This window comes from Hyperoodon ampullatus (assembly GCF_949752795.1).
Source record: "Hyperoodon ampullatus genome assembly, chromosome: 13".
Lineage (NCBI taxonomy): Eukaryota > Metazoa > Chordata > Mammalia > Artiodactyla > Ziphiidae > Hyperoodon > Hyperoodon ampullatus.
In genome coordinates, this window is record NC_136926.1 from 26870454 (window position 1) to 26890903 (window position 20450).

Sequence of the window (20450 nt, forward strand, 5' to 3'; positions counted from 1 at the left end):
GAAGAAGGCAGAAATGTAACTGGCCTGGCTACATGTTCAAGAAGTACCCTAGCACAGAGCCAATCTGCAAAGACTGAGAGACTTTTTTTAAGCTCCTGGCATTCAAGGAAATTTCAGTCAAAACACTGGTGGAACACAAGCAAAGCCTTCAACACTCAAGAACAGCAAACCCTGCAGGGAGGGGGAGAATCTGATTTCCGCATTATAATATTCAAATGTCCAATTTTCAACAGCAACAACAAAATCACAAAGCATACAAAGAAACAGAAAAGTATGGCCCATTTAAAGGAAAAAAAAAAAAAACTGACAAAAACTATCTCTGAGTAAGCCCAGACATTAGACTTACCAGACAAAGAATTAAAATCAACTGTCTTAAAAATGCTCAAAGAGGGAATTCCTTGGCAGTCCAGTGATTGGGACTCGGCGCTTTCACTGCCATGGGCCCGGATTTGATCCCTGGTTGGGGAACTAAGATCCTGCAAGCTGTGTGGCCAAAACCCCCCCCCCAAAAAAAGTGCTCAAAGAGGTAAAAAAAAGTCATGGGCAAAAAACTAAACAAAACCAGGGACTTCCCTGGTGGTCCAGTGGTAAAGAATCTGCCTTCCAATGCAGGGGATGTGGGTTCGATCCCTGGTCGGGGAACTAAGATCCCACATGTCGTGGGGCAACTAAGCCCGCACACAACCCCTGAGCCCACAAGCCTCAACTAGAGAGCCCGAGTGCTGCAAACTACAGAGCCCACGCACTACAACTAGAGAAGAGAAAACCCACACGCCACGACTAGAGAGAAGCCCGCTTACCACAACGAAGAGCCAGCACACCACAACTAAGACCCGACACAGCCAAAAAAAAAACTGAACAAAGCTAGGAAAATAATGTCTAAACAAAATGAGAACACCAATAAAGACACAGAAATTATAAAAAGGGACTCAACAAAAATTCTGGAGAATAACACAATAACTGAAATGAAAAACTCACTAGAGCAATTCAGTAGTAGACTTGAGCAAGCAAAAGAAGGAGTCAGCAAACCTGAAGTTAGGATAATTGAAATTATCCCATCTAAGGAGCAGAAAAATGAAGAAAAGTGAACAGAGCGTAGGGACATATGGAACATCACCTAGTACACCAACACACATATTATGGGGGCCCACAAACAGATAAGAAGGAGAAAAGGGGCAGAAAGAATATTTTAAAAAATAATGACCCCAAACATTCAAAATTCCATAAAGGATATGAATCTACACATCCAAGAAGCTCAAGGAACTGCAAGCAGGATCAACTCAGAGAGATCATACCAAGATATATAGTCAAATCATCAAAGGACAAAGAGATGATCTTGAAAGCAGCAAAAGAAGTAACTTGAAAGCAGCAAACAACTGATTTCTAACCGGACACCATGGAGGCCAGAAGGCAGTGGGAGGACACATTCAAGGTGCTAAAAGGAAAAGACTGTCAGCAAAAAATATCCTTCAAAAACGAAGGCGAGGGACTTCCCTGGCAGTGCAGTGGTTAAGATCCGCCTGTCAATGCAGGGGACACATGTTTGAGCCCTGGTCCGGGAAGATCCCACATGCCTCAGAGCAACTAAGCCTGTATGCCACAACTACTGAGCCTGCGCTCTAGAGCCCGTGAGCCACAACTACTGAGCCCATGTGCCACAACTACTAAAGCCTGTGCACCTAAAGCCCTGCTCCACAACAAGAGAAGCCACTGCAATGAGGAGCCCTAGCACCACAATGAGGAGTAGCCCCCACTCAATGCAACTAGAGAAAGCCCACGTGGAGCAACGAAGACCCAATGCAGCCAAAAATAAGTAAATAAATAAATAATTTTTTAAAAAAAAAGAAGAAGAAGGTGAGGGACTTCCCTGGTGGTACAGTGGTTAAGACTCCACACTCCCACTGCAGGGGGAGTGGGTTCGAGCCCTGGTCAAGGAACTAAGATCCCACATGCTGTGTGGCACAGCCAGAAAAAAATTTAAAGAAAAAAAAAAATGAAGCCAAAATTAAGATATTCCCAGATTAAAAAAATCTAAAAGAAAAAGAGGGAATGAATTCATCACTAGTAGATGTTCTGTAAGGAAATACAAAAGGGAGTCTTCAGGCTAAACAAAAAGATACTAGACAGTAACTTGAAGCCATAAAAAGAAATAAAGAAAAATGGTTAAGAAACTATACAAGATAATATAAAACCCAACATTATTGGTTATTATACTTTGGGTTTGTAACTTCTCTTTGTGACAGTAACAATATGAGGGGCTGGGTAATGGAAATATATAGGACCAGAGTGTTTGTAACTACTGAAATTAAGTTGGTATTATTCAAACTAGGTTGTTAGAAGATTAAGATGTTAATTGTAATCCCCAAGGTAACCTCTAAGAAAATAACTAACAGGTATACAGAAAAGAAAAGAAGAATGGAATCAAAATAATACGCTACAAAAAAATCAACTAAATACCCAAAAAGGCAATAATGGAAGAATTTAGGAACAAAGTGTATACAGGACATCCAGAAAACAGATAACAGAAGCAAATACTTTCTTATCAGTAATTACTTGAAATGTGAATGTAATAAACTCTCCACTTAAAAGATGGAAATTGCCTGAATGGATAAGAAAACACAATCCACCCATATGCTGACTATAAGAGATTCACTCTACATACAAAGACACAAAGAGGTTAGAAGTAAATGACGGAAAAAGTACAAGACACAAAGGACATTATATATTGGTAAAAGGTTCAATCCATCAAGAAGATATGACAATTATACACCTATATGCAACTAACAAATTATGAACCAAAACACATGAAGCAAAAATTGATGGCACTGAAGGGAGAAATATGTTATAAAATAATAGTTGGAGATTTCAATACCCCACTTTCAATAACAGAACAAGACAGAAGATCAACAAATATCTTTCTGACCACTATGGAATACAACTAGAAATCAATAATGGAAGGAAAGCTGGAAAACTCACAAGTATGAGGAAATTAAACACAAACAACCAATTGGTCAAAAAGGAAATCACATGGGAAATTAGAAAATACCTTGAGATGATAAACACAAGACATCAAAACTTAAGGATGCAGCAAAAGTAGTGCCCAGAGGAAAATTTACAGCTGTAAATGCCTACAACAAAAAAGAAGGATCTCAAATCAATAATCTAACTGAATACCTTAAAAAGTGAGAAGAGAACAAACTGAACCCAAAACCAGAAGAAAGAAATAAGTAGTAACAATTACCGAGGAGATAAACAGTGCAGGAAAAAAAATAGAGAAAACAAAAAATCAATAAAAACAAGTTGGTTCTTTGAAGAGATCAACAAAAGTGACAAACTTTAGCTAGACTAAGGAAAAAAGAGGAAATCCATATTACTAAAATCAGAAATGAAAGTGGGAACATTACATTTATTATAGAAATAGAAAGAGATTACAAGAGAATACTATGAACAGTTGTACACCAAAAAATTGGATAACCTAGATGAAATGGACAAATTCATAGAAACACACAATCTACCAAAACTGAATTGAGAAAATATCTAAATAGACCTATAAGTAGTAAAGAAACTGAATCAGTAATCCAGTAATCAAAAACCTCTCAACAAAGTAAAGTTCTGAATTGGACGGCTTTTCTTGGTGAATTCTACCAAACATTAAAAAAATTAACACCAATCATTCTTGAACTCTTCCAAAAAACTGAAGAGGTGGGAACACTTTCTAACTCATTCTACAAGTCTAGCATAACCCTGATATCAAAGTCAAAGACACTATTAGAAAAGTATATGAATTTTGATGCAAAAATCCTCAACAAAATACTAGCAAACTGAAATTCAGCAGCATATTAAAAGGATCATACACCATGACCAAGTAGTATTTATCCCAGGTATGCAAGGACAGTTCAACATACAAAAATCAATCAATCAACACACCATGTTAATAGAATGAAGGAGGAAAAAAGATCATCTCAATTGATGCAGAAAAAGCATTTGACAAAATCTAATACACTTTTGTGATGAAAACACTCAATAAACTAGGAACAGAAAGAAATTTCAACATGAAAAAAGCCTACAGCCAACATGAAAAACCTACAGCCAACGTCACACTGAATGGTGAAAGTCTGAAAGCTTTTCTCCTAAAATTAGTAACAAGAGAAGGATGCCAACATTTTTTATTTTTATTTTTTGTCTGCACTGCACAGCTTGCGGGATCTTAGTTCCCCAACCAAGGATCAAACTTGGGCCCCGGCAGTGAAAGCCCCGAGTCCTAATCACTGGACTGCCAGGGAATTCCCAAGGATGCCCGCTTTTTATTTTTTTGGCTGCGTCAGGTCTTAGTTGTGGCACACGGGATCTTTTGTTGCGGCGCGTGGGCCCTGTAGTTTGCAGCATGCAGGCTCTCTAGTCAAGGTGCATGGGCTCAGTAGTTGTGGCACGCAGGCTGAGCTGCCCTGTGGCATGTGGGATCTTAGTTCCCCAACCAGGGATCAAACCCACGTTCCCTGCATTGGAAGGCAGATTCTTTACCACTAGACCACCAGGGAAGTCCCAAGGATGTCCACTTTTGCCACTTATATTCAATACAATATGTGGTAGTTCTAGCCAGGGCAATCAGGCAAGAAAAAGAAATAAAAGGCATCCAGATTGGAAAGGGAGAAACAAAACTACCTCTATTCAGAGATGAATTGATCTCATACATAGAAAACTAAAGATTATTCATACACAAACTGTTAGAAAAAATGAATTTAGCAACGTTCCTGGATACAAAATCAACACGCCAACATCAGTTGCATTTCTGTACACTAACAGTGAACAACAATGAATCCGAAAAGGAAATTAAGGAAACAATTCCACTTACAGTAACATTGAAAAGAGTAAAATATCTAGGAATAAATTTAACCGAGGTGGCTGTTACAGACTGAATGTCTGTGTCCCCTCTGAATTCTTATATTGAAGCCCTAACCTCAGTGTGGTTAGAGAGTAAGGAAGTAATTAAGGTTAAATGATGTCACAGGGTAGAGTCCTGATCTGACAGCATTAGTATCCTAAAAAGAAGAGAGCTCCCAGGACTCCCCTGGTGGTCCAGTGGTTAAGACTCCATGCTTTCACTGCTGAGGGGACAGGTTCAATCCCTGGTCGGGGAACTAAGATCCTGCAGGCTGCATGGCGCGGCCAAAAAAAAAAAGAGAGCATCCTTGCTCTCTCTCCCTGTGCACTGAGAAAAGGCCACATGAGGACACAGCAAGAAGGCTATGGAAGAGTCCTCATCAGAAACCAACCGAATTTTTTAAATGTTTGGTAGAATTCACCAAGAAAAGTCATCCAATTCAGAACTTTACTTTTTGGGAGGTTTTTGATTACTGATTACTGCCAGACCTTGATCTGGGACTTCTGGCCTCCAGAACTGTGAGAAAATTGAATTCTGTTGTTTCAAGTGACCCAGGCTATGATTTTGTTTCGGTTTTGTTTTTTCATCCTGAGCTGAAAAATACAGAGGTGTAAAACTTGTACACCAAAAATTACAAAACACTGCTGAAAGAAGTTAAAGAAAACCTAAATAAATGGAAAGACATCTTGGGTTCCTGGACTGCAAGTCTTGCTATTGTAAAGATGACAATACTACCCAAAGTGATCTAAAGATTCAATATAATCTCTATCAAAACCTCAATATTTTTTTTCTCAAATGGAAAAACCCATCCTAAAATTCATATGGGATCTCAAGGTGTTACTGAACCAAACTTAGGTCTGTTTGCCCATGCTCAGTAAAACCAATCTACTGACACTGAGCTGTAGTGAAGGAAAGTGCAGGGTGCCAAGCAAGGAGTCCAGGGCAGCTAGTGCTCAAAACACCCGAACTCCCCAATGGGTTTCAGGAAAGCATTTTTAAAGGCCAGGTGAGGGAGGGAAGTCCCAGGGTATGTAATCAGCTTGTGCACAATTCTGATTGGTTGATGGTGAGGTAACAGGGTAGTGTCACAGGGGTTAATATTATCAATCCTTAGGCGCCAGTAGGTCTGAGAGCTACTTACTCATGGTCATCAAGTAGTTAATTTCTTCCATTTGGTGGTGGTTTTAGCAACTGTAAAACAACTCAAGAAATGTGCATCAGATACTTTTATCTAGGTACTTCAGGGAGGAGCTAAAGCAGAGGATATGGGGGAGGGGTCTGTTCCGGGAAGGCCCCATAGGGTCCTGCCCAGTTACACAGGGGCCCTGAATAGTCAAAACAATCTTGAAAAAGATCACAGTTGGAGAACTCACATTTCCTGATTTCAAAAACTTACTACAAAGCTACAGTAATCAAAACAGTGTGGTACTGGCATAAGGACAGACATTCAGACCAACAGAACAGAAGTGAGGGACATCCCTGGTGGCACAGTGGATAAGACTCCATGTTCCCAATGCAGAGGGCCCGGGTTTGACCCCTGGTCAGGGAACTAGATACCACATACATGCCGCAATTAAAGAGCCCGTGAGCCACAACTAAGGAGCCCTGGAGCCACAACTAAGGAGCCCACCTGCCTCAACTAAAGGAGCCCACGTGCCACAACTAAGGAGCCTGCAAGCTGCAACTAAGGAGCTCACCTGCTGCAACTAAGACCCAGTGCAACCAAATAAATAAATATAAAAAGGAACAGAATTGAGAGTCCAGAATTAAACCCTCACATATATGTTCTATTATTTTTTTAATTTTTATTGGAGTATAGTTGATTTACAATGTTGTGTTAGTTTCTGCTGTACAGCAAAGTGAATCAGTTATATGTATATCCACTCTTTTTTAGATTCTTTCCTCATACAGGCCATTACAGAGTACTGAGTAGAGCTCCCTGTGCTACACTGTAGGTCCTTATTAGTTATCTAGCTCTATTAATTTTTGACAAGGATGCCAGAATCATTCAACGGGAAAAAGCAGTCTTTTCAACAAACGGTCCTGGGAAAATTGTACATCCACATGCAATAGAATGAAGCTGGACCCTTACCCTATACCATTAAAAAAAACTCAAAATGGAACAAAGAGCTAAGTTCAAGAGTTAAAACTATAAAAATTCTCAGAAGAAAACATAGGGCAAAACCTGCATGACCTTGGATTTAGCAATGGTTTCTCAAATATGACACTGAAAGCACAGGTAACAATAGAAAAAATAGATAAAATGGACTTCATGAATATTAAAATCTTTGTGCATCAAAGGACACAGTCAAGAGAGTAAAAAGACAACAACTGAATGGGAGAAAATATCTGCAAATTATATATCTAGTAAGGGTTTAATATGTAGAATATATAACGAACTCCTTTAACTCAAAGACAAAGAGACAAACAACCCAACTCAGAATGTATATAGCAGCTTTATTCAGAACTGCCAAAATGTGGAAGCAATCAAAATGTCCTTCAGGAGGTGAATGGATAAACAAACTGTGTACATTCAGACAACAGAATATTATTTGGTGCTAAAAAGAAATGAGCTTATCAAAACACAACGAAATCTTAATTGCACATTACTAAACGAAAGAAGCCAATCTGAAAAGCTTCTGTATGATTCCAACCATACGACAGTCTTGAACGTCCAAACTATGAAGACAGTTTAAAAAAAAAAAAATCAGTATTTGCCAGGAGTGGGGAAGGATTGAACAGACAGAGCACACAGGATCTGAGGCAGTGAAACTACTCTACATGATACTCTAATGGTGGATACATGTCATTATACACTGTTCAAACTCAGAATGTACACCACCAAGAGTGACTCCGATGTAAACTGTGCCCTTTAGGTGATTATGGTGTGCCAACATAGGTTCATCAGTTATAACAAATGCCCGGCTCTGGTGGGGGATGTTGATAATGGGGGAGACTATGTGGGGGGGGGGGAGGGGTATACCTGAAATATCTGTCCTTCCTCTTAATTTTGCTGCAAACCTAACACTGCTCTTAAAAAAAAGTCTTTAAGGGATTTCCCTGGTGGTGCAGTGGTTAAGAATCCGCCTGCCAACGCAGGGTACACGGGTTTGAGCCCTCCAGGAAGATCCCACATGCCGCAGAGCAACGAAGCCCGTGCGCCACAACTACTGAGCCTGTGCTCTAGAGCCTGCGAGCCACAACTACTGAGGCCGTGTGCCACAACCACTGAAGCCCACGTGCCTAGAGCCTATGCTCCACAACAAAGAGAAGCCACCACAATGAGAAGCCCGCGCACTTCAATGAAGAGTAGCCCCCACTCTCCATAACTAGAGAAAGCCCGCGAGCAGCAATGAAGACCCAATGCAGTCAAAAATAAATATATAAATAAAAATTTTTTAAAAGGGGGGGTTAAAGAACTTTAGACATTCCCCCAAAGATATACAAATGGCCAATAAAAACATGAAACAATGCTCAACATCCTTAATCATCAGGAAAATGCAAATCGAAACCACCATGAGATACCAATTCACATCTACTAGAATGGTTATAACTTAAAAAAAAAAAAGGAAAATAATTGTTGGTGAGGATGTGGAAAAACTGGAATCCTTGTGCACTGCTGGTGGGAATGTAAGATGGTGCAGCCACTGTGGAAATCAGTCTGGCAGTTCCTCAAAGAGTTAAACACAGAGTTACCATGTGATCCAGCAATTCCACTTCTACATATATACACCTGAAAAACTGAAGATGGGGACTCAGGCAGATACCTGCATACCAATGCTCACAGCAGCATCACCCACAACAGCCAAAGGTGCACACGACCCTAGTGCCCATCAACAGATGGATAAACAAAAGGTGGTGTACAGTGGGACATCCCTGGTAGTCCAGGGGTTAAGACCCCACACTCCCACTGCAGGGTGCACGGGTTCGATCCCTGTCAGGAAACTAAGATCCTGCATGCTGCAACGCGAGGCCAAAAAAAAAAAAAAAAAAAAAAAAAAAAGGTGGTGCAGACATATAAAAGAAAATTAAATTATTATTTATCCATAAAACTGATGTTCTGATACATGGTATGATGTACATGAACCTTGAAAAAATTATGCTGAGTGAAATAAGCCAGATAAAAAAGGACAAATTTTATATGATTCATTTATGTGAAATATCTACAATAAGCAAATTCACTGACATAGAGAGTAGATTAGGGAGTACTAGGGGTTGGGGGGCAGGAGAGCGGAGTGTTATTACTTCATGGCTACAGAATTTCTGTTTGAGTGATAAGTTTTGGAAATACAGTGATGATGGCTGCAAAACATTTTGACTGTAATTAATGTCACTGAATTGTACACTTAAAAAGTACTATAATAGCAAATTTTTTTTTTTTTTTTTTTTTTTTTTTTTTTTTTTTTTTTTTTTTTTTTTTGTGGTACGCGGGCCTCTCACTGTTGTGGCCTCTCCCGTTGCGGAGCACAGGCTCCGGACGCGCAGGCTCAGCAGCCATGGCTCACGGGCCCAGCCGCTCCGCGGCATATGGGATCCTCCCAGACCGGGGCACGAACCCGTATCCCCTGCATCGGCAGGCGGACTCTCAACCACTGCGCCACCAGGGAGGCCCTATAATAGCAAATTTTATGTCATATATATTTTACCACAATAAAAAAGATTGATGAAGCAAAATTTTTAAATTTTTTAAAAGAGAAGCTTTAAAATTAGGAATTTTGAATAAACAAAATTTAAAAGAAAACACTAAGCTGAAAATTATTTGTCCCAGACACAAAGGATTAATACACAGAATTCCTGCAATTCGAAAAACATACTAAAACCTTATTAGATAATAGACTGTAGAGACATAAACAGTCAACAAATAAGTGAAAAAACCTTCAACTGCAAAAACAAAAGTTTAAATGCAAATTACTATGGTCCGAATGTTTGTGTCCCCCCCAAATTCCTATGTCAAAACCTACCACCCCCCAAGGGCTTCCCTGGTGGCGCAGTGGTTGAGAGCCCGCCTGCCGATGCAGGAGACACGGGTTCGTGCCCCGGTCCGGGAAGATCCCGCATGCCACGGAGCGGCTAGGCCCATGAGCCATGGCCGCTGAGCCTGCGCGTCCGGAGCCTGTGCTCCGCAACGGGAGAGGCCACAACAGTGAGAGGTCCGCGTACCGCAAAAAAAAAAAACCTACCGCCCCGGACTTCCCTGGTGGCGCAGTGGCTAAGAGTCTGTCTGCCAATGCAGGGAACATGGGTTCAAGCTCTGGTGAGGGAAGATCCCACATGCCGCAAAGCACCTAAGCCCGTGAGCCACAGATACTGAAGCCTGCACACCTAGAGCCTGTGCTCCACAACAAGAGAAGGCACCATAACAAGAAGCCCACGCACTGCAACAAAGAGAAGCCCCCACTCACCACAACCAGAGAAAGCCTGTGTGCAGCAACGAAGACCCAACACAGCCAGAAAAACAAAAACAAAAACAAAAACAAAAACCTACCCCCGCAAGGTGATGGTGTGGGGAGGTGGCGCCTCTGGGAGGGGATTAGACCACCAGGGCAGAGCCCTCACGAATGGGACTGGTGCCCCTTCTGCCATGCGAGGAACAGCCTGTGACTCGTGAGAAGAAGGCCCTCACCCAACCAGCACTGATCTCAGACCTACAGCTTCCAGGACTGTAAGAAATAAATTTCTGTTGCTTATAAGCTCAGCTGTCTAGTATTTTGTTATACAACAGCCCAAATGGGACAAAGACACAAATCAAGCTGAGAACTTTTGCACCTATCAAGCTGACAAGAATTTCTTTCTGCGCGTTGTTTCATGGACCCTCTGTTAGGGCAAACAGAGTTCCAGAGAGCCCCCAAGTGAGACTAAGCATTTAACATGTGCACTTACTGAACTTTTACAACAGCCAGAAGGGAAGTGCTCCTTTTAGAGGTGAGGACGCTGGGACTAACTGTGTAGCTGGCCCAAGATCACCACCCCTCCAGTCAGGGGCAGGGCTGGGGCTCTCCCCTTGGGCAGCGGGACCCCACAGCCTGGGTGCTGAAGCACGTGCCACTCAGAACCCCCTTTAAGAATGCTCAGCAACCTCCACCACAGCCAAGGACACGTGTGGGCACTTGTGGGCACTTGTGCAAAGTAGCACAACCTTTCCGGAAAATAATTTGACAACATATATAGCCCTACAGATGGTTTTTCCTTATATATAGTACAACCCTGACCCTAATGGAATATATAATACAGAATACTGTATCTTAAGCTCAGAATCTAAAATAAAGATGACTATATTGTACACCTATAACTTATAAAACATGGGCTATTGGATAGTTACTAAAACTTATGTTCATGAAGAGTTTCAAGGCAATGACCAAATAATGATAAAATTATGACATTAGCAACTGGCCCATTAAAAGGGGTGTGAGCACCTGGTTAGGGGTGGACACGCCCACTGGGAGAGACGCCTCAAGAAGGTTCACTACTAGGTCTCTGTTCCTGAAGGGCAGGTGCCGAAAACTCACTAAACTGAATTTCTTCATAATGGGATTATGGGATTCTTTTCTTCCTTAGACCTTACATCTGAATTTTAAATGGAAAAATGTTATATAAAAACAAGTGTTTAGGACTTCCCTGGTGGCACAGTGGTTGGGAGTCCGCCTGCCAATGCAGGGGACACGGGTTCGTGCCCCGGTCCGGGAAGATCCCACATGCCGCGGAGCGGCTAGGCCCGTGAGCCATGGCCGCTGAGCCTGCGCGTCCAGAGCCTGTGTTCCGCAACGGGAGAAGCCACAACAGTGAGAGGCCCGCATACCGCAAAAAAAAAAAAAAAAAAAAAAACACAAGTGTTTAAAGGGAATCAACCTGAACTGCCATGGTAACAATGAAGTGCCCCTGCCGTCGCCCCCTGGGGTCTGGGCCTGCCCTCTCTCTGAACTGCAACCAGGGTGGATTTGCCAGGTGGCTTCCCCAGGACCAGCAAGTACCCTGCTGTAAAGGCCCACTTCCCAGGGGCCACATCTTTATCAGCTTGGCCCTGCTTTCACTCCAGCTGGATGGATCGCAGGTGAGTTTGGGGAGAAGACCCCTTGCTGACCCAGCCCCTACAGAGCAGGAAGACCTGAGGCCCAGGTGTGGGGTACTAGTGGGGACCCTGGACAGAGTAGTTGCCAACCTTCTCCTTGAAACTCTCCTCACGCCAACCCAGGGGCCCAGGCCGTGCTCACAGGAAGGAAGCCAGAGAAGTAGGAAGAGGCAGCGTGAGCAGGGCGAGAGGAGCCCTGGCCACAGCACTGTCTCCAGGCGCAGCTTCCCCAGATGCTCCAGACACTGCCTGGAGCCTTGGCCCAGGCCACTGGGACTCTACCAGCCATCTCCATGCGGGGCTCAATGAGAAGTCGCCCGTTCCACAGGCTCTGCCGATGCGACACCAGGGAGGCGCCTGCCAGAGAGCCACCTACCCTTGGAGCTGGCTACTAAGCTCCCACAGTAGGCTGCCCAGCCTGACCGCTTAAAACTGTCCCGGTCGTTCTTATCATTTTTCAAAAGATCCACATCTTAACTATTTACCTATTTTTTTATCAGTAGGAAACAAAATCTCAATTAGGAAAGTGCCAGGGGTCAGATGGTCTTGGCCATCCTTCCACTCAACATCTAATAGGTCCCCACAGTGGGCAAGCACTGGGGGCAAAACCAGGCTGGACGCTGCCAGGTTTATAATTTTTGGTGTGCACTGAAACACTACAAAGCATATCTTTCCTTAGTTATCCAAATGATTATAAAAATAAACTACAAATCCAATATTTGCTGTTCAAGTTCCAGGGACTGTTAAAAAAGCATGACCTAGAACCAGTGTCAAGAAGGAAGCATCTCCGGTCAGCATGCCCTCTGCTCGGCTCTGGCAAAGTGACCCATCTCTTCATAAGGAGAGATTTTACATTGGGCGGTGGGGTGGGCATGGGGGGCGCGGGGGGAGGGGGAGAGGCACAGGGCAGGGGGGATGAAAGGAGGCGGCAGGGGGTGGGAAGAACAGGAAGGAACGGGGGTCACTGGCACAGAGGGTCTCTGTCGCAAGCCGGGGACACGGAAGGCACGTGACATCCAAGTAAGGCTGCCTCTGGCAAGCGGGCAGGAGCAGAGGCCAAGACGCACCCCTCCACGTCCAGCAAGAACCCAGTGACCTGACACTGGAAGAAGCAAGGTCCCCAAGAGACAAAACAGAGCAAAAGAAAGGCAAGAGGCTGGACAAGAGCCATGGCTAAGAGTTGAGAGGAAGTGGCAGGACAGGAGTGAGGACATCAGGGCCGGGGCTGGACCTGCCGAGCCAGGGCTGAGGACGTGGGCCAGGTGCTGCCAGAAGCAGTTCTGGGAGGGCAGGGAAACCGGGGTCACAGCTGGAGTCAGCGTGGGACAAGCCTCTGGAGGGGGAGATGAAGGGCTGCAGAAAGAGCAGATGCGGAATCCAGAGGGCAGGGAGGCCACAGGAAGCCGTGGTGAGGAGGGGGCCAGAGCGCCCAAAGGAAGTCTGGGTGACAGGGAGTGGGGCGTGGGGGCAGATGCCCCAGAGAAACACTGGGGGGCCACTAGGCAAAGGGACTTGAGACCAATGGGAGGCACAGACTGGAGGGTCCCAAGAATAAAACCTGGAACACAGGTGTCCAGAGGGTTAGAGACACAGACGCAAACCCAGGCAGGAGAGCAAAGAGAAGACGTGGATGGAAACACCTACTACCTCCCAAGAGAGGTCGGAGAAAGCGGCCGTCTGGACAAATGCGGCCAGGCAGAGAGGAGCGAGGGAAGAGCACGAGCACAGACACACGTCCTTTCCGGGCCGACCCCCACAGGCCTGGAAGGCTCGGACCCCAGAATGTCAGGAGACCAGAGCCTAGATGGGCTCCCCTTCACGGTCCTGCCCTGTGAGCCTCCGCGACAGCCGCCTTGGGCACCTGCTGGCCGCCTAGAGTCATAGCCGCCTTGGGAGCAGAGAGAGAAGCCCGCAGCACACACGTCAGCGTAAAGAATAATCTGGTAGGAAGTGGAGGTGTTCAATACTCACAGGAACAATAAGCCCTTGCCAAGTCAATAAATTAGCTTCATCAACCTGGATGTTACGGAAGTTTTTCATCCCACATTTGCGGATTTCTTCAAGCTCCTGTTGATTGACAAAGCATAAAGGGGTGTCAAATAGGGGAAAGCACCACACATTAGAACCCTCCTGACTCCCTCAAATTAAGCCAAGTGCCAACACCGCCACCAAGGCCATCTCAGAGCATGGCTGGATGCCCTGGCCTGGTTAAGAGGCCTGGAGCTGCAGTGGCCCCCTTGACCCGTACCCCAGACCAAGACAAGCAACCACTTTGGTGAACCCACAGCCCCAGCGGACGATCCCCTCCCCTATGGGCTGTCCCCACACAGCAGGGGCACAGGCCAGGTGCTGCAGACCTGACTCCTTCCAACCCAGATCTATGAAGCGCTGCCTCTGTGTAAAGGTGAATGGAACTGGGGAAGAGAAGCAAACAAATCCACAGTTTTCCACCCAACGCCGGAGTGCAGTTTCAGAAGGGCTCTCCCTCCACAGGGCACATGGCTGGGGCACGACGACCCAGGCTGGGACTGGATGGGGGGTGAGGGAGGATGGAAACCTTCACTAAGCCTCAGTTTCCTCTGCTGCAAAAGAAGGGCATTGAGACCCAAAGATGTAGACAAGGAGGGGGAACCATGCTATGAGCAAGAGAACGCCTTGCAAATATATGAGGGGTTGTTATCATACAAACTCCACTTCATCCAGAAAGCACGGCCGGCCAGGCGACATCAGGGCCCTGTCCTGTCTCTAGCCTAGAATTGTCTGTCACTTGTTTTTCAACCCTGCACTAGCCTGACATTTCCCACCGCTTCCCTGACAACTCGAGTGACCGTCCAATAGGCGTTATGGCCCAAGCCACCCACTGCACAGCCACCCACCCACCTGGGTCCCCCATGCTTCTCCATCATCAGAGCCTACAGTGAGGCACTCCCTCACCACGCCCCGACCCGGCTCTCATCCACGACACAACAGCGTCCTCCGCATCTCCTGGATGCCTCTCTCTGCAACCCCACGGCACCACCTGGCCCAGCCCTGCCTCCTCCGCGGGGCCCACAGGATGGCGTCCCACAGCCCTGGCTTCCTCCTCGCTGGTCCAGCCCCCACAGCCCTCTAGAACCAGGAAGCCCCTTCATGTTTGGTGCCGTGGCGCAGGATGGCACGGAGGCTCTGAACCAGCCCCCCCATCCTCTGCGCCCCACATTCCCATCAAACAGCCAGTGTACAAGGCACCTTGGGGGATACGAGATAAGGAAGGAGAAGAGTCCCGAGAAAAGGGGCTGAGCCAATGTCACAGGTGTGCCTGGCACGCGGCAGGATGAGGAGGACAGCACGCCAAGTGACCACACAGAGGAGACAGGTGGGACACGTTGCTGCTTGGTGGCAGGGGCCAGGCTGAGTCTCTTCCCACAGGGAAGACTGCTGCTTGCCGGCCCTAGCTGCCCACCACACTCGTCGGCCTGGGCCCCAGGGCCAGAAACTCTGGTCTAGCAGGTGTGGGGTGGAGAGAAATGGGGATTTTTAGCAAGCTGCACAGTGAGAGGATGAGCTCCATTTCTAAGCAATGCTCAGCTTCCACGAGGAAGATGCTAGTGGCCATGGCCCCAGCAGTGGGGGAAGGGGTGGCCTGGCTCCTCTTCCTGAGCCCGCAGGAGGGGAATCATGGAACCTGAGAGACCACCCGACCTGCCAGCTGTCAGCTGGTCCTCCTACTAATGCCCAGGGCTCATCGGAAAAGCTCTCCTGGGGATTATGAAGCCTGGGCACATTCAGGAAGGGGAAGAAACAAATCTCACACCCACACTCCCACTCTGGTCCACTCCCCAAACAGAACGTAAGCTCCAAAAGAGGAGGCGCACGGCAGGGGTCAGAAAGCCCAGGAGCCCATGGTCACGTGCAAATACAATATCTGCTTAGTGATCCGGTGAGTGATCGGATGGGAAGCAGGGGATTGGAGAGGGGCGAGGCTCTGGGGTAAACAGGGCTCTCTATGTGCTGTGACCTTCCGGCCCTTGGCTCAAGGCACTAGAGTAAGATTCTTGTCTAGAAACAGAAGAGACCACGTCCCGTAGCGCTGAGTCCTACCAAGCTAAAAAATGTTTAAACCAGATACAGACGGGAAAAAATTCCAGATAGAATTGTGAAATTAGACAGTCAAACAGGGATTTCCCTGGTGGTCCAGTGGTTAAGACTCCATGCTACCACTGCAGGGGGCACGGGTTCAATCCCTGCTCAGGAAGATCCTGCATCCCGTATGCCGCACAGCAAGGCCAAAAAAATTTTTAAAAATTAAAAAAAAAAAAAAAGAGTAAGAAAGAAGAAACAACAGAGAATAGATGCAATATTCATAGGACAAAATAAATTTTAAAATAATCTATAAATATACTTTACAGCTTCAGAAATCCACACACTAACAACACCAGGTATGGGTAATAAACACAAGAAGGTACATTTCAAAGGAAATTACAAAAACGTGGCAGGTAGGACTGTCCACCGTAACTTGGCAGTGAGAAACTGAACCTTGCTCAAGAAACAGGGGCGAGTGGGCATGTTGGCAGGGGTGCAGGGTGGGCAACTATCATGCTCTGATATCAAGAGACACGGGAACAAAGACGGGAGCCGCTCCGCTCGGTGCGAGAAGGACAGCAACCCTGCCCCCCCTCTACCCGCAGGAGAAGACGGCGATGCTGTGACAGCAGAGCTGGGATGCTTGGGAAACCCGGAGCATGGTTACCGGGTAAGCTCAAGTCACCTTGCCGTCAAGTGACGCTCAGCAAAAATGACGAGGCAGGCGCCTTTGCATAGTTCTAAAGAACAACAAGTGGGTATAAGGCAGAAGTAAGAGAAACCAAGACAAACAAGCCAGCCATCCAGTCCTGTCATCTCCAGGGAATGCCAGGCAGCCCCTGGGAGTTTCTCAACAGGATGGCGCTGAGCCCTGCCCACTAGATGCCAGGCCTGTGACACTGCTCCACCCAGCTTCCCAACGCCCTCCAGAGCCGCAGCTGCTGAGAACCACTGACACTCTTGGGGGCCGGGACGCTGAAAGTCCTGAGATGCACAAGACAGTCCCGCAGACATGAACTGTTCAGCCCGAAATACCAATCACGCCTCCACCAAGAACAAGCTGAAGACCGACTCAAGTCATTCAGAGAAGAGACGGGGGTTTCCCTGGTGGTGCAGTGGTTAAGAATCCGTCTGCCAATGCAGGGGGCAGGGGTTCGAACCCTGGTCTGGGAAGATCCCACATGCCATGGAGCAACTAAGCCCGTGCACCACAACTACTGAGCCTGTGCTCTAGAGCCCGCGAGCCACAACTACTGAAGCCCACGCGCCTAGAGCCTGTGCTCTGCGACAAGAAAAGAGAATGAGAAGCCCGTGGACCACAACCAAGAGAAAGCCCACGTGCAGCAACAAAGACCCAATGCAGCCAAAAATAAATAAATTAAACAAATAAATTTATAGGAACAAAAAAAGAGAGACCGGTTCATCTGAAGGCCTGACAAACCCTCCAGCGTGACTGCAGCCTGTAACTGAAGATGAAGAACGGGGGAAGGAATGGCAAGGAGGCCACATAGATTCAGAGTTGGAACGTCCGACGGATGGTGGGAGAAAGAGGGGCCCAGCTCCAGAACGGAGTTGGGAAGACCAAAGCCAAGAACCACAGGGACTGACAAAACATGCCCCACAAAGGTCTGCGACAGTTGTGTAAGAGCAGTCGATCAGCTGCTTCAGGCAGATGGGACGATGCTGACAGGCCGAGAGAGACACCAGGGAAGGAGAACCAGACACTCACACGTCCCCCTCCTGGTGGGGAGTGGGCTTCCTGGGCAGGGTGAGTGGCGAGGGAGAGAGAGGGCTGCACTCCTCAAAGCCCAGAGGGGGACCTCGGCACGTCGCCAACACTCCAGGCCAAAGCGTGGCATCGGGCACAAGTGACCACTGCCCGACAGCCCCGTGGGCCCCAGCAGGGGACACGGCCCGGCCCCAGCAGGAGACTCGCTGGTCCCTGAGCAGAGACAAGGAGCAGGACACATTATACACAGCACGCCCTCGTCTCACAATGCAGTGTACACATCTGAGCTGGGGAAGAATTAACAAAGTCTCTGTTTCTTTCCTTCTTTGATATTCGACTGTTTACAATCTCCCTGGGTAATCCTCACACACTGAGAAGCCCTCAGGAGCCAGTGGTTCCTAATCAGTGTGAGGCCATGGTCCTCTTTAAGAAATCCAGACATACTATGTGTAAAACAGATAACCAACAAGGACCTATTGTATAACACAGGGAACTATACTCAGTATTTTATAAAAACATATAAGAGAAAAGAAGCTGGAAAAGAACTTATATATATATATGTGTGTATATATAACTGCATCATTGTGCTGTACACCTGAAACACAACACGGTAAATCAACCATACTTCAACAAAAAAGAAAAATGAAAAATGAAATCCAGAAAGGAAAGGAAAAATCAGCTGTCTGAGTCACGGCTGATTCAGATGTCAAATCAATGCTGTGGATGGCAAGTGTCAAGGTAGGGGACGCTGGTACAGTTTTTAAAAAAGGCATATTTAATATCATGGTGTAATTTCCTATTTGCTAAACGGAAAAAAGCACAATGTGCCCCTAAAGAACTACAGAAAGTAAAGCTGAAGGTCTTCCTGGCTGTTGAAGCTGGGTTAAGAGAGCGGAGCTGCTCTGGGGACCTGCGGGGGGGTGTGGGGGGCCTACAGCAGAGGCCAACAGCTTCACGGGAGAGGCTGACACCAGCCCTGAGGGAGGGGGAGGATGGACCCTGGGGTGGAGAGGAGAATAGGTGTCCCCGTGGGAGACGCAGGCAGAGCCGTAGAAGGAAGGAACCCCTGGGTGGTTAGGGAAGCAACAGGAACAGAGCTTGGCTGGAAAGGCTACTAATTCTGGGGACTTGGCCAGGGACTCGGTCCCAGGCGCAGGGGGGAGTGAGGGGTGCCTGACTCCCGTGGACGCACAGACTGAGAACCTCCAGAGAGCACCAGGCACCTGGGCCAGGGGTCCCAGGCCACAGTGAGGGGCACCCCTCCTTGAGAACAACCCAGCCTTCCAGCAAAGAAGAGACCAAGTCCCTGACTCAGTGTCACTTCCACATCTGCAAACAAGCTCCTACCAGAGCAAAGGCCTCCCACTGGGCCAGGCACACAGAAGCAAGGCGAGGAGTCCCTCTGACAGCAACAAGTCTGCGCCGACAGAAACCCGGAAACCGGTCTGAACTTTTCTTAGAAGGTGCATGCTGTCTGTGACTTATATTGCTTATTCTACTGTTGAACCTTCTCTGCTGAACCTTCCTATGGGCGATAAAAGCAGAATATTTCAATCCCCAACCATTCTCTTCAACACTTATTTTATATATAATACACAGAAACAATATTTTGATTTGGTAGGTGGTTTTTTCAACAAATCATCAGTGGACCAGGAAGAGCAGAGGACTCTGGAGTCAGACAGGCCTGGGCTCAACCCAGCCCCACCCTTCACGCCACCTGAAGCTCGAGTCTAGGAGTCTAGTCTTACGGTAGGAAGCTTACTCCTCAGGGCCCTGCTGAGAATTACAAGAAACGCTGGATGGTGCTGAAGCTGGCAGGAGGTACTCAATTAGGGTTTGGTTCGTTCCCCTCCACAACTGTGTCACCACACTTCTTAAAATCTAAGAGTGTCAGGGCACCAACATACATACTCTATCTGTTCTATATAACAGGACATACACATGACATGACATTGGTGTTGACAGCCTATGACCAGAGCTCACGGGGGCCTTAAAGGAGAAATGAAGATGTTTACGGTTGTTAGTACAAAGCTTTCAGAAATGACCTGATCCAATTAAAAAGAAAAAGACAAAGAAGCATAAGACAGGGGCCTGCCAATGGCGCATCACACTCCCCTCCACAGGGCATTGTCACCTTCAAAATCCCAACAAAGCAGAACAGGAGGAGGCATGCTAGGGAAGATATGGGCATTTGTGCAAGAGGCGCACACCCCACCCAGCCACGTGAACAGCAGGAGCCAGACCCTGAGTGAGAAGCAGAGACCAGAGCCTCACGATGCCCCTGAGGGAGGCCAGGCCAACCCGTCAGCTTTATTTGACAGGAGGGAAAGCTGGAAAGAGGCTGAGAGGGACCTAGTCACAGACAGACCTTGGACAGGGCAGAGCCAGGACTAGAGCCTGAGCCAGAGCTGTTGTTCCATGGATGTCCAGCCACAGAGCAGTGGGCAAGGGGGGTGGGGGCTCCCATTCCCTGGTCAGGATCCTGGGGGGCCTGGCGGCCCTGGAACTGCACTTTCCCAGACTCTGGATGACAAAAGGACGAACACACGCAGCCTTCACCTGAGCCCTCCATTTACGGCAAGTTACCCCGCGACTGTTTCTTCTGTGCCAGGAACACTTCTAGGCTCTCCCATTCAGGCAAAATGAAACCCGGCAGGTAGAGCCCGACGTTCAAGGGAGAGTACGAGATCCCTGTCAAATCAGCCACACAA

At 47.0% G+C, this 20450-nt stretch overlaps 1 protein-coding gene across 2 annotated transcripts in view; it reads right to left on the reverse strand.

The window, feature by feature from the left end:
* Positions 1-20450, reverse strand: part of UBE2L3 (ubiquitin conjugating enzyme E2 L3) — a 42427-nt gene that overhangs the window by 14957 nt on the left and 7020 nt on the right. Inside the window, exons 1-2 of one of the 2 annotated variants that reach the window (XM_079717614.1) lie at positions 19087-19106; positions 13920-14015 (exon numbers count right to left, since the gene is read on the reverse strand). In XM_079717614.1, the coding sequence (XP_079573740.1) occupies positions 13920-13988 (69 nt within the window). In that variant the 5' untranslated portion in view covers positions 13989-14015; positions 19087-19106. Of the gene's footprint in view, positions 1-13919; positions 14016-19086; positions 19107-20450 lie in introns of those variants that run through there. The other variant, XM_079717613.1, reaches the window with a different exon arrangement.